Consider the following 14,120-nt stretch of genomic DNA (forward strand, 5'->3'; position numbering starts at 1 on the left):
AGTACAATTTGTATTTGATATTAAAAGTGTATATACAATTATACAGTGAAATGTGTTTTACTTAGATATTCATGGTTGTACATAAATTTATATTTAAGGTTTCCAAGGTCCAGAAACTATGATGTTGAAAGAAATAGAGAAAGGCTTGTTGGTGAAGAACCTTCTTCTCATCCACTAAAATCAATTACAGTAAGAAATATTTTGTCATGCTTAAATTGTCACATTTAACTCAAATCTTGAACTAGCTGTTCCATTTAAGAAGTAAATATTTTCAAATATTTGTGCACCTTTGTACACATTAATACAGAAAAAAGGAACAATGATAATTGATTAGTTTTATAATTTATCACAAATTAAAGCACTGCAGTTTGTTAAAAACATTTTTTTAATTTTTTTTTAATTTTGATTTCTTATTATGAAAGGTTGTAGATGTCAAGAAGACAGACAAGAAGAGCACAACACCATCAAAAAATGAAAAGAAACCAGTTTCCAGTTCAGTAATAAAGGATCCCCTGAGTTCCATGTTAGACCCTCTTAGTGCCTCATTAGAAGGATCAGATCCCTTATCACAGATGTCAATAGCATCATCCTCATTACCTACTACAGGGAGAAAATCAAGTTTTAAGGTAAATATAGTTAGAAACACTTATACCATAGTTATTGTAAGATGTTACTTTTGTAAGTTTGGCAATATTAAAACCACAATGAATTTAAACAAATTAAGTTCAATAGTATATTTTTTTCATATGAAAATTGTATCAAGGGGAGATAATTATTGAATTTCATCAACATTAATGATTTTGTTATCGAACGTACTCTGTTGAATGTATATCAAAGTTTTTAGTACTGAAAAACTTGACTTATGATATTGTCTTCACAATGTAAATAATGGATTGATTTCTAGATTTATTTTCTATGCTATTGTCTTGGTGTGCATTACAGTTCAAATTCAGAGCAACTTTTGCAACCTGTTTCTTTACAATTACTCATTTTCATGGAACATTGTTTTGAACTGTTTTGCATTTTGATACATTTTACACTAGATGGACCTATCATTTTCATTTCAATATGAATTTAAATGTTTTTTCCCTATGCATGTATAATGTTGATCTATATATTTATGCCTATTAATTGCTATTACTTATGTTAAATATTTCAGGAATCAGCAGAAACAGATGGTTTAGATGAAACATTTGAACCATGGAGTGTCAAAAAGTCGTCAATACTTACAAAATATTCTACATCTGAGAAATTATCAATAACCACAAGCTTCCTATCATCTTCAGATAAAGAAAAAGGTAACAAGCTTATACAATAATTGAGTTATGTATTTATAAACATCTCACAAACATGTTTAACCCCGCCGCATTTTTGCGCCTGTCCCAAGTCAGGAGCCTCTGGCCTTTGTTAGTCTTGTATTATTTTAATTTTAGTTTCTTGTGTACAATTTGGAAATTAGTATGGCGTTCATTATCACTGGACTAGTATATAATTGTTTAGGGGCCAGCTGAAGGACGCCTACGGGTGCGGGAATTTCTCGCTACATTGAAGACCTGTTGGTGACCCTCTGCTGTTGTTTTTTATTTGGTCGGGTTTTTGTCTCTTTGACACATTCCCCATTTCCATTCTCAATTTTATGATGTATTTACTTTGTGTGAGATATCATTTAAAATGGCCGACCAAATGCATCAAAACAAATCATGGAAGAGATAATTTTTATAAACTTGTAGACAAATCATTTTTCGCTGTGCAACCATACACATAAAGGGTCATTTTGATTTTCCATGCATCAATGATTGTGGGTTTTTTATGATATTGGTAAGATCTAAGTTAAAACTTGTCTTATAAGAAAGCCCAAAAAGATATGAGGTCACCTCAGCAAATTCACTTGAAAGATTTTGTATAGGTATCTGATAGGCATTACAATAATGTTCTTTCTCAGAATAAAGTAACATTGCAAGTCATAGAAGAAGAAAGCTATTATAACATCATAACACTTTATCACTCTACAAATGCAATAATTAAGATTCCGACATTGATGGAAGAAAAAGAGTGAGATAATAAGCTTTGTTTCAACTGCTCTATTTTCTTTATTTTTATTTACAGTTGCAATGAGACCCTCAACTACCACCACCGTCACAGATAAGGTTAGAAACAGACTGGAGCAGCTTGATGATTTTGAAGAGGTTTGTAGTTTTGTTGGGTTTTTTAATTTATATACACCAATTATTTTTTATGAAAATGTTTCACTCATTGACTGGGGTTAACAGCATCATTGAACAATTAATTCTTACAGTGATGAAATTACATAATAGTTATCAAAAGTACGAGGATTATAATTTAGTACGCCAGACACGCCTTTTGACTACATAAGACTCATCAGTGACGCTCATATCAAAATAGTTATAAAACCAAACAATACAAAGTTGAAGAGGATAGAGGATCCAAAATTCCAAAAAGTTGTGCCAAATACGGCTACGGTAATCTATTCCTGGGACAAGAAAATCCTTAGTTTTTCGAAAAATTCAAAGATTTGTATGCATTAGGATATAGAAAATGAAATGGAAAATAAAACAAATTAAAAGTAGGTAGGCACTGAATTCTTAGATATTCACTTGAAGGGAGATTTAATAATATTCTGGATTGTAAAATCATAGTATTCTGTAAATACTTTTTAGACTTTTTGTACCTTTAATGTTTACCGACAAAGTAAACACTAAAAACAACTTTACTTTGCTGCATTACACAGTTAAGGTAAAGCCTTTTAGTTGACTATAAGTTTGTCAAAATAACCATTCATAAATCTTTATTTAAGAATTGTTAGAATTATTTTTGATTTGATTTTGTAATAAAGTTTAAAATTTTGATTATTTTTTGCAGGGTTCAGTTCAAGAAATGTTAAATTTAAGTCAGCAGGATTATGTCAACAGAATAGATGAACTAAATCAAGCATTGATCGATGCTTGGCAACATGACCAAAGAGTTAAAGCTCTCAAAATTGCTATACAGGTATATATTGTAGTTTTATAGGATAAGATTTCATACAATCTTCCAAAGACTCAGCGACTCATTTTACATAAAACAAAAAAAAGAAAGTCATGAACATTTTAGTATATTTTAAAGTAACGATGAAGATTATTTTGTGAGAAGACCAATAATTGTTTGTTTAATTCAGATAATTTCGTACATGTTCATTTGTACTCTAATAAAAACAAAAAAAACTGTTAGTCTGGAAATCACTTATTTTTGTTATTGTAGAACAATGGATCAAAAACTTGAAAACTGGTATTTGCTGCCAAAAAACAAACAATTATACCACTAACAGAAAATAATTATGATAAGGTACATACCTTCTAGCTGTTTTTAAGCACCCTTGAATTAAACACCAAAATAATTTGTAATAAAAGGTACAGGTAGATCAAAATTCATGGTCAGAGTATACTGTTTTCTTCCTTTTCAGTGCTCTAAACTGTTAGCAGATACATCTGTTTTGCCATTTTATCCCAGCAAGTTTGTCCTGATTACAGATATACTTGATACATTTGGTAAGAACTGTAATTTAGATGAGACAAACCCTATTGTTATTTTATGTTATCATTGAATCAAGTTGAAAAGATTGCTTTGTTTTTGTGACTAGGTGGTCTAAGTAGTAATAGTCTTCAGTGATAGCTAGTCTGTCACCACTACGATCGAGAGTATGAACCCCACTTGTTCTGATCTAGATAGACTAGGATAAACAATTTTTCTCCCAAAGGTCTTTGGTTTTCCGTGCACTGTGGCTTCCTCCACCAATAAAAATCATAATATAGCCATAAGTGCTGACAATTGGAGTTAAACACCAGCAACTTATACATACTGTGTATGTAAAACCAAATATTAAAAGCAAAAAAGTTAGGAAGAAGTTACCACCCCAAATTTTATACAAGTGACCATACAATATGCCAAGCTACTAATTGACATTTTCTAAAATCAAATTCATCAGATATTACAAACGATTTTCCATCAGCACAAAGTTCTTCGATTATTGTCAATAAAAATTATCATAATTGAGTGACATGGATGTTGATAGTACTTAACAAACAACTTAAAACTCATACACAGATTTGAATTTTATTCAGTTTAAACTCTGAATTAAATCTAATGATTTTTCTGGGGTCTATGTTGCTTAGTCTTAAGCTTACTATGTTGTGTCTTGTATTCTATTATTTGTCTGTTTGTCTTTTTCTGTTTTGGATTTGGGGTTGTCAGTTTATTTTCGATCTATGAGTTTGACTGTCCTCTGAAATCTTTCACCCCTCTTTTGTTTAATGAAATTGAATTATTTCTTTTATATTTAATGAATAATTGTTAGTTGGTTAACATCCAGTGTCAAATTTGTCATTCATGTTTATGAAGATCTTTAAAATAAGATATTTACTGTGCAGATAAAGTTTTACTATAGTTGTATTTTTTGTATTTCAGGAAGACTTGTTTATGATCGACTGAAAGAGAAAGCAGTCTATATACCTGCAGGCAGTGGAGTTCCTCTTAAACTACCTGGTAATATACCACCTTCTGGGAGCACTTAAGTAGAACTGCTGGTTGTGTTGAAAATGTGAAGTTGAACTTTACTGAAAATCCTCCAGGGAAACTTTTGATATATATTTAATCTATTTTTCTTTCAAACTGAAGTGAATATGCAGTTGCTTCTTCTGTTTTGGATAAGTATAAAGTAAAGCATGCAAGGTATACCTGTCTCTCTGAAGATTTAGAAAATACAATTTCTGTTCAAAATGCTGATGGATATATGATATTTTGTGTTTTTTTTTGTTTTTATACGACCGCAAAAATTTTAATTTTTTGGTCGTATATTGCTATCACGTTGGCGTCGTCGTCGTCCGAATACTTTTAGTTTTCGCACTCTAACTTTAGTAAAAGTGAATAGAAATCAATGAAATTTTAACACAAGGTTTATGACCACAAAAGGAAGGTTGGGATTGATTTTGGGAGTTTTAATCCCAACATTTTAGGAATTAGGGGCCAAAAAGGGCCCAAATAAGCATTTTCTTGGTTTTCGCACTATAACTTTAGTTTAAGTGAATAGAAATCTATGAAATTTTGACACAAGGTCTATGACCACAAAAGGAAGGTTGGGATTGATTTTGGGAGTTTTGGTTCCAACAGTTTAGGAATTAAGGGCCAAAAAAGGGCCCAAATAAGCATTATTTTTGGTTTTCGCACAATAACTTTAGTATAAGTAAATAGAAATCAATGAAATTTTAACACAAGGTTTATGACCACAAAAGGAAGGTTGGGATTGATTTTTGGAGTTGAGGTCACAACAGTTTATGAATTAGGGGCCAAAAAGGGGCCCAAATAAGCATTATTTTTGGTTTTTGCACCATAACTTTAGTATAAGTAAATAGAAATCTATGAAATTTAAACACAAGGTTTATGACCATAAAAGGAAGGTTGGGTTTGATTTTGGGAGTTTTGGTCCTAACAGTTTAGGAATAAGGGGCCCAAAGGGTCCAAAATTGAACTTTGTGTGATTTCATCAAAAATTGAATAATTGGGGTTCTTTGATATGCCGAATCTAACTATGTATGTAGATTCTTAATTTTTGGTCCAGTTTTCAAATTGGTCTACATTAAGGTCCAAAGGGTCCAAAATTAAACTTAGTTTGATTTTAACAAAAATTGAATCCTTGGGGTTCTTTGATATGCTGAATTTAAAAATGTACTTAGATTTTTAATTATTGGCCTAGTTTTCAAGTTGGTCTAAATGGGGGTCCAAAATTAAACTTTGTTTGATTTTGGGCTTATTTGATATGCTTTATCTAAATATGTACTTTGATTTTTGATTATGGGCCCAGTTTTCAAGTTGGTCCAAATCAGGATTCCATATCAAGTATTGTGCAATAGCAAGAAATTTTCAATTGCACAGTATTGCACAATAGCAAGAAATATCTAATTGCACAATATTGTGCAATAGCAATTAATTTTCAATTGGAGTTATCTTTCTTTGTATAGAATAGTAGTTGATAATATATGTTGGAAATTTGCCAGACATGACTATGATGTCATTTTCTATTTTTATTTGCCAATAACTTTATGTAAATAACTTCATTGGAAATTTGCCAATATAAAATGTTGCTGATGAAGCTTTTTTTCCTTATCTTATCTAAAATGTTTTTAGATAATGTATGTTGGACATTTGCCAGACATGACTATGATGTCATTTTCTATTTTTATTTGCCAATTACTTTATGTAAATAACTTCATTGGAAATTTGCCAATATAAAATGTTGCTGATGAAGTTTTTTTTATTGTTTTATACAATAAACAATGTATATTCACTTTTACTACCAACCAATCTTTACCATTCAGTGATAACAAGCACTTTATTTTACATTTTAATATTTTATGATGTATTTAAAAGAGTAGTTATTGTTCAAACTCCATTAGAAATTTGAATTGATATCAGTTTTGGAAAAAGGGAAACAGGGATGTGAAAAAAAAGGGGGGGGGGTTTAAATTTTTCTCATTTCAGATTTCATAAATAAAAAGAAAATTTCTTCAAACATTTTTTTGAGAGGATTAATATTCAACAGCATAGTGAATTGCTCAAAGGCAAAAAAAAAACTTTTAAGTTCATTAGACCACATTCATTCTGTGTCAGAAACCTATGCTGTGTCAACTATTTAATTTTAGATTTAAAAAGTTTGAAGAAGAAATCTTTAATTGATTTGTAAAATCTTGACATTTGTTTTGTGTAAAAAAAAACACCATGTAATGTCAAAATTTGATCACAATCCAAATTCAGAGCTGTATCACGCTTGAATGTTTTGTCCATACTTGCCCCAACTGTTCAGGGTTCGACCTCTGCGGTCGTATAAAGCTGCGCCCTGCGGAGCACCTGGTTGTTTTTATTAAAATAATTTATACACAAGTATTAATTTGCCAGTTTGAACTCAGAAGTTAATGTTAGTCCTAAGGAAAACCATTTTTACCATGAGAAGTCCACAAATATAGTTATACCATATTTATGTTGCATTCAGATAATTTTACTCCTGACCAAGTACCAGAGTCTGCAAAGGAGACCTGTAGAAACTGGTTCTTTAAGATAGCTTCCATCAGAGAATTAATTCCCAGATTTTACGTGGAAACAGCCATATTAAAATGTTACAGTTACCTAAATAACCAGTAAGTAAGAGAGGGCTTATTTAATATTTATGACAAAACTTCATATACAGTTTTTATGGGATATCAAAATATTTTGTAGCTTTCATTATAATTGTATATTATTTGTGTCATTTAAAAAATTAATTTGGTAGAGGGGTATTTGTAGAAGTGCTCTTTCACCAAATTCATAACTATGTAGTCATAATTCAATATTATTGAAATTAATTCACTTATTGTTTCATTTATAAGATTTGATTACCTTTCTGAGTGTAAAAGAAACAGCTGCATAAGTCTGTAAGTTAGGAAATTGAATCAATGGCTAACAGCTGTTAACTTTTTAAGTGTGTTCATCATTCTCTGACTCGGAATTTAGCCAATTAAAATACTCAATTTTGGGTTAAGGCACAAATTTTAAACTTGAAGTACTCAGTAAGGTGTAATGATTGTAAAATGCATTCCAGTCAGACAGTCATTTTGGGTTTTATGTAAAGTTACATTTCTATTAAAGATCCGTAATGCATTTAAGATGAAAATTACAAAAAAAATGTCTTTGTTATCAGGGAATATACAGATGCCATAGACAGATTATGTGTTATGACCAGAGGTATAGGTGATCCACTGGTAGCTATTTATGCCAAATGTTATCTGTGTAGGGTAAGTGCTTTATTTTTTAAGGGATACAAATTTACTAATGTTCATGGATTTAGGTAAACCATGAATTTTTAAAAAATATACAAATATACCGGTAAGTAATTGGTATCCATGAAAATAAGTCAATCCACAGTATATATAGTTCATATCTAGCTTTACTTGCAAGATGCTACCTCGATTTGACAAGTAACTAGATTTATAGGTTGTTCACTTATAGATATTTATTAAAAGTGTTGTACTAATTTATAAGTTGTATTGTTGATTCAGATATATGCACTATATAAAACTTTAAAAGTAACAAACTACAAGTTTAAAGTGGGTCTCATTGGGGTCTAAGCGTGATGCGGGATTGCGGATTTTTTGTAAGCGGGACAATTGAAATACAAATTATTGTGCCGTGAAAACGGGAAATGAAGTCTGGTGGGATCCGGGAAATTACAAAAAAATGACAATTGCTTACGTAGATAGTGTAAGCGGGATATGGGAATCTGACAAAACAGTAAGCGGGATCTGGGATCAGAACCCCCCAATGAGACCCCCTTTAAAAGAGTATCTCACATATCAGTATTTGTATTTTGAGTGATTTTGAATATATGCAAAAGTTATTTTTAGATTAGATTATACTGTCTTGCATTTCTACCTGTTTCCTAACATTGTAAGAAGTAAAAGTAATATTTTGAATCAGTTTATGTATATTTTATAAGTTTTATTTGATTATGGAATAAATAATGATATTTGATATGCTCACACAATTTATCATATGTTTTTACAGGTTGGCATTTTGATAGCACCTAAAACAAGAGACCATATACTACCATGCTATGAAGATTTCCTGGCCACATACTCACAGGTATTAAGCAGGCTTTTTTAACCAAACAAAAATTGGTCATAAATTATAAAAAGCAAATATAAATCGCATTATTTAGAAAGAGATAGATTTTGTATAGATTTTTGTAAGTTGGTGTATAATTTTGAATAAATGATGCCTGTAATTGAAAAAGGGTACTGTGTATGTTAAAAAAGAGTGATTACACAACAATGAATTTGACAAATTCAGGTTATAATCAACAAATTTCCATGACAACTTAAGGAAAAATAGAAATGTATCAAATAAATAATTGTTAGAATGCAAAAGTTTTTGTATGTTAAAGAATTTTTAAAAACAATGTTTTAATCATAAATTTTCAATGAAAATCTTTATGTGAGCATACAACTTATGGGTACATTGTATTTGCAAATTTTATAACATTTGTAGGTGCAAAAGGATGCTGTTCAAAATACCTTAGCCATGCAGAAAATAGAGATGCCTAGATATCTAACATTGTTTTCTCCTGCCTTGGACTGGCTGTTACAATGTATAGCAAATAAATCTACAGAAAAGACACTTATGGATATCCTGGAGAAATCAAGGAAACAATGTAATAAGTAAGTAACTTTTAAAGCTGTTAGAAAAAATTGAGAATGAAAATGGGGAATTTGTCAAAGAGCCAACAACCCAACCAAAAAGTAGAAAACAGCCAAAGACCACCATGCTTCAGCTGGCCCCTAAACAAAGTATGTACTAGTTCAGTGATAATGGAGTTCACAACCAGGCTAATTCTAGCAATGAAATCATGCGAAATCAAAATGTTACCATTATAATTGTAATAAGTGGTAAGGTTCAGTAAATATTTTTCACTCACACACTTGATACTTAAGTGTTTAGCCTACTGCATTGTTGACAATCAGTTAAGACAGAGATGGGTGTTTCCTTTGCTATGCCTTCTTACTTACCCTTACATATTTTCTAGATATTCTTGTTGAAGTTCAGAAATATTTTTGTTCAGTGGAAGGATGGAATCAATTTCTATGCTCTGTTATGTGAATGCCATTATGTTATAATTTTTTTTATTATGGCCCCGCAACGAAGTTGTCGGTGCCATATAGTTTTACCCTTGTCCGAAAATTCGTAATTCCAAAATTCGAAAATTCCGTCATTCCGCAACAAACCATTAAATGGATTATTTTCTCAAACTCTTATACTTCAGATATTGGGCTGATTTTTGGTATGTTAGTTAACCATGATGAGTTACAGATCATGTTTAAGTTTCATTCTGCTCTGCTTATTTTTGCCGAAATTACGGGCTTTGGACTTTGATAAATTGTTGAAATCACAGTTATACAGACTTTTTTTCTAAACTCTTTCAGATATTGGGCTGATTTTTAGTATGTGAGTTAACCGTGATGAGTTACAGATCAAGTTTAAGTTTCCTTCAACTTCGCTAACTTTTGTTGAAATTACGGGCTTTGGACTTTGATAAATTGTTGAAAATCACAGTTATACGGACTTTTTTTCTAAACTCTTTCAGATATTGGGATGTTTTTGGCATGTGAGTTAACCAAGATGAGTTTCACATAAAGTTTAAGTTAGGTTCCGCTTGGCTAATTTTTTCCGAAATTATGGGCTATGGACTTTGATAAATTGTTGAAAATCACAGTTATACAGACTTTTTTTCTGAAAGCTTTCAGATATTGGGCTGATTTTTGGTATGTGAGTTACTCATGATGAGTTATAGATCAAGTTTAAGTTTCGTTCTGCTCTGCTAATTTTTGCCAAAATTATGGGTTTACAACTTTGAAGATTGTTGAAAATCACAGTTATACAGACTTTTTTTTATAAACCTCTAGATTTTGAGCTGATTTTTGATATGTGAGACTACCATCATGTTTTCGTCCACATGTGTTATTGAAAATACAGATTTTTCAACTTTTTGAGACGGGGCCATTCGTGTCGCTTTGACACATCTAGTTTTATTTGATTTAATGTTAACATTGTCTATGATGTTATTTTTAGTGCCTTACTACTGAATTCTATCATATCAGCATTTAAACCAGAATATATAGCTTCCAGATCCACACAGTTTATAGAATTAATCAGAGAATCAGAGGAAGCTGGATTTCCTAAGGTAAGGACTGTAAATCAGAAATCAATATGTGCATTTATTATTGCAATACTGATAAATTACAAATTAATGTGATTGTTAACATTTTGTACAGAAAAATCACTACTGAAATTAAGAATGTACATTTTTAGTATAACAAATCTGAGTCTCAACTTTTTTCACATAAATATAAACATCCCAATAATTTCTGAATTTACAGCATACGAGAGTTAAATACAGCTAAAACGACAACAACACTTCAGTAAATTGCAACCTGAAGACGCTGATCAAATTGGAGAAACATGTCAACCAATAAATGTTGCAGTTAACTTAACGGTTGTTGTCAATGTAGCGGTATTTAAATTTTTTTTATCTGACAATCCTGCATAACATCTAGTATCCACTTAAGGAAACTCTACCAAAACAAAATGTAGGAGGCGTTGGCTCAGAAGATCTTTAATTAAGTGTATCTAAAATAAAAATTAAAAAAAATTCTACACACCATACAAGTACATCTACCCTTATTGTTAATAGACACATTGTTTTTGATACTAGTTTTATTTATATAAGATTGTTAATAGGGCTCTTGACGGTTAGTTCGGCCATATTGGATAGGGGGCAGATTTTATTGAAAGAGGTGGAAATAGTATGAAAGTGTGGGAAATCCTATGCATGTTTCTAAGCAACTGCTCTGTTTTAATGATGTGTTCCTGTATTTTTCATACCATTTTTACCTCCATTATGAAAATCTGCCCCCTATCCATTATGGTTGAACTAACCGTGAAGAGCCCTATTGTGAACTATCCTTCATTATTACAGAACAAAATAAAACTGCCTGCATGCCAAAATTTAAAAATATTGAAAGAGATTCTTAGAAGAGAAAAAAAAAGTTATGATTTATCGTTTTCTGTTTTCTTAGCATTTACTAGATAGGACCCTGGGTCTATGTTTAGTGATGGCATCTCCACCAGAAGAACAAAGATTACCTGTATTGAATGAAGTCTGGAAAAGTATCATGAAACTGAAAAATCCAAGTGTAAGTATTGTCATTAGTATTTTACCAAATTTTCCTCTTTATAAACATATATTTATTATTAATATTATTATTACATACAAGGGGGAGGAGGGATCACAGTTGCCTCAGAAGGGTAACTGATCAATGCTCATGTAATGAAACTATGAAACACAAATTATTTTTTAATATCCGATCTGTTAAAAGGATACTACAAAGACCTTTGATGGAACTTTGTACATAAATGATCTATTATTGAGATTCTGAAAGATTGTAGTGCCTATAAAATATAGTGATCCTTTTTTTATATTTTAGGATTACATTGACTGTGCAGAGGTGTGGACTGAATATGTTGTCAAACATTTCGGTGTAAGTATTTTACAAACACTTTAGGTTATTCTTCCAACATTCCTCAAAATTTATTTTTCCATCTTTCAATGTCTTATCAAACCTAGATTAACTACAACACCGGTCAACATTGTTGCAAGTTTTGTCAATCTAAAATCAATTTTACATATATCTCTATTGGTCAATCAATTTTTCCCAAATTAAGTTAAGAGAGAGGGGTGTGGGGGTCAGTGAAAAAACTATGTGAATTAAGTTTTTTATCCTTCATTGAACTTTTGATGTCGTCCCTTAAAGCATACAAGATACCAAGGGAAGACAATTTTAAAATGGGAGTAACCATATATAAAGGCAATATTAGACACTTTCTTACATTTTCAATGTACAATATAGTCTTTTTAAAAACACCCTTTCCACCCATAGTTGAGATTTTTAAGTGCCTTGTCTTGGTCCCATATAAGTTAATATGTCTTAAGTTAATAAAAACAGTCTTGAGACAATGGTATTAAACTGATACTTTATTTCAGAAAAGGGAGATAAACACAATTTTAGCAGACATAATTAAGCACATGACACCAGATAGAGTATTTGAGGACTTTTATCCACAGTTACAGTCTGTTGTTACCAAAATAATGTGTCATATCACAAACTTCTCTATGTTATTTTCTTTGGTAAGTACTAATAATAGATGTGGATGTATTATTTTAACATATATTATTTTGTTAAAAATAGTAATGCCAATGAAAATTTATAAAACTTCCTATATGAAAATTACTCTATGACACTGCACATGCAGCAGGGTAATTAAAACTACCGGTAATCAAAGAGAAAAAAAAATGATGAGACCATACCATACATGATTTGCAAACATTGAATAAAAAATTTAATATGTTAATTTGATGTTAGCCATACTGAAATATATTTCTTGCTTTATTTCTTTATTTAAAGGTTGAACGAGAAGGAACATATTAAGTTATTTTAATATTGGGCATTCATAAAAACATGTTTTAGAATAAAAAAAACAACAACAAAAGAATGATGATTTTTAAAATAAAGCAAATCTCAAAAAGTGAAATTTAATGGAATGTTAGTTAACAAAATGTTTGACAGAAATTACAGAATATTTTCATTTTATTGCAGGACAAATTTTTACCATTCATAGATATGTTCCAGAAGGAATCTGTCCGAGTGGATGTTTGTAAAACTATTATGGAATCTTTTAATAAGTAGGTATTGTTTTTGGAACAGCATATATTTGACAGTACATGTATTTTTTAATAGTTTCATAAAAGCAAGCTATTGAGTGCTTAATGTAAGATTTCATTGCAAACTTTTCAGTTTAAAGGAATCAGAAAATAAGTGGCCTAATAAACTTATGTAGATCATGATTCCAAAATAGAAATAAAAAGATGTGGTTTGACTTCCAATAAAGACACTTCTCCAGCATAGATCAAATGATGAAGAAGTTAACAACCATACTTTTTAGAATATTGTACAGCCTTCAACAATGAGCTAATCCCTAACTCCATAGTAAGCTATAAAATTCAAATGATAACATTAACAGCTGAACGGATGTGCTGGGCCAGCTCTCCTTTACCCGCTATCTTCTATGAGGGTTTACTGATAGATGGATCAGCGACTTACTACTTTCGATGACAGAAACCAATCCAATGCTGTATAGAGTTAGAATACGTGAGGCATTTTCTGTGTAACCCACGTCAGCATACACTCTAAAACCTATTATGGTTGGGGAAGTATTGTGCCGACTGGCCTCCGAGGGCTGTATCCAAGGTGTTGAATAATGGATCTCCAGTTTACTGTCCCACGGCAGTGGTCCTGATAATGCTTCCTATCATCCTTAATACTACGTCCGAGACTCATCGACCAGTACTCCATCATCGAGGTTAGCGGGCTGCTAAGCTGACTAATCTGGCCCTGACAGCAGCCGTTGTGACGACATAACATCAAAATAGTCAACAAAAGAAAAACCAAAACAACTCACAAAACCAATATGGCAACCTAGCAAAA

At 31.2% G+C, this 14,120-nt stretch overlaps 1 protein-coding gene across 1 annotated transcript in view; it reads left to right on the plus strand.

Annotated features, from left to right (window-relative positions):
- The window catches only part of LOC139488601 (VPS35 endosomal protein-sorting factor-like), a 28,778-nt gene that overhangs the window by 4,490 nt on the left and 10,168 nt on the right, over nt 1-14,120 (plus strand). The window contains exons 2-17 of the mRNA XM_071274326.1: nt 99-189; nt 423-626; nt 1,160-1,298; nt 2,107-2,186; nt 2,881-3,009; nt 3,461-3,545; nt 4,462-4,539; nt 7,040-7,184; nt 7,724-7,817; nt 8,587-8,664; nt 9,070-9,239; nt 10,648-10,759; nt 11,655-11,771; nt 12,063-12,116; nt 12,620-12,763; nt 13,233-13,318. Coding sequence (XP_071130427.1) covers nt 99-189; nt 423-626; nt 1,160-1,298; nt 2,107-2,186; nt 2,881-3,009; nt 3,461-3,545; nt 4,462-4,539; nt 7,040-7,184; nt 7,724-7,817; nt 8,587-8,664; nt 9,070-9,239; nt 10,648-10,759; nt 11,655-11,771; nt 12,063-12,116; nt 12,620-12,763; nt 13,233-13,318 — 1,806 coding nt within the window. The remainder of the gene's footprint in view (nt 1-98; nt 190-422; nt 627-1,159; nt 1,299-2,106; nt 2,187-2,880; nt 3,010-3,460; nt 3,546-4,461; nt 4,540-7,039; nt 7,185-7,723; nt 7,818-8,586; nt 8,665-9,069; nt 9,240-10,647; nt 10,760-11,654; nt 11,772-12,062; nt 12,117-12,619; nt 12,764-13,232; nt 13,319-14,120) is intronic.

Source organism: Mytilus edulis, chromosome 9, assembly GCF_963676685.1.
Source record: "Mytilus edulis chromosome 9, xbMytEdul2.2, whole genome shotgun sequence".
Classification (NCBI taxonomy): Eukaryota; Metazoa; Mollusca; class Bivalvia; order Mytilida; family Mytilidae; genus Mytilus; species Mytilus edulis.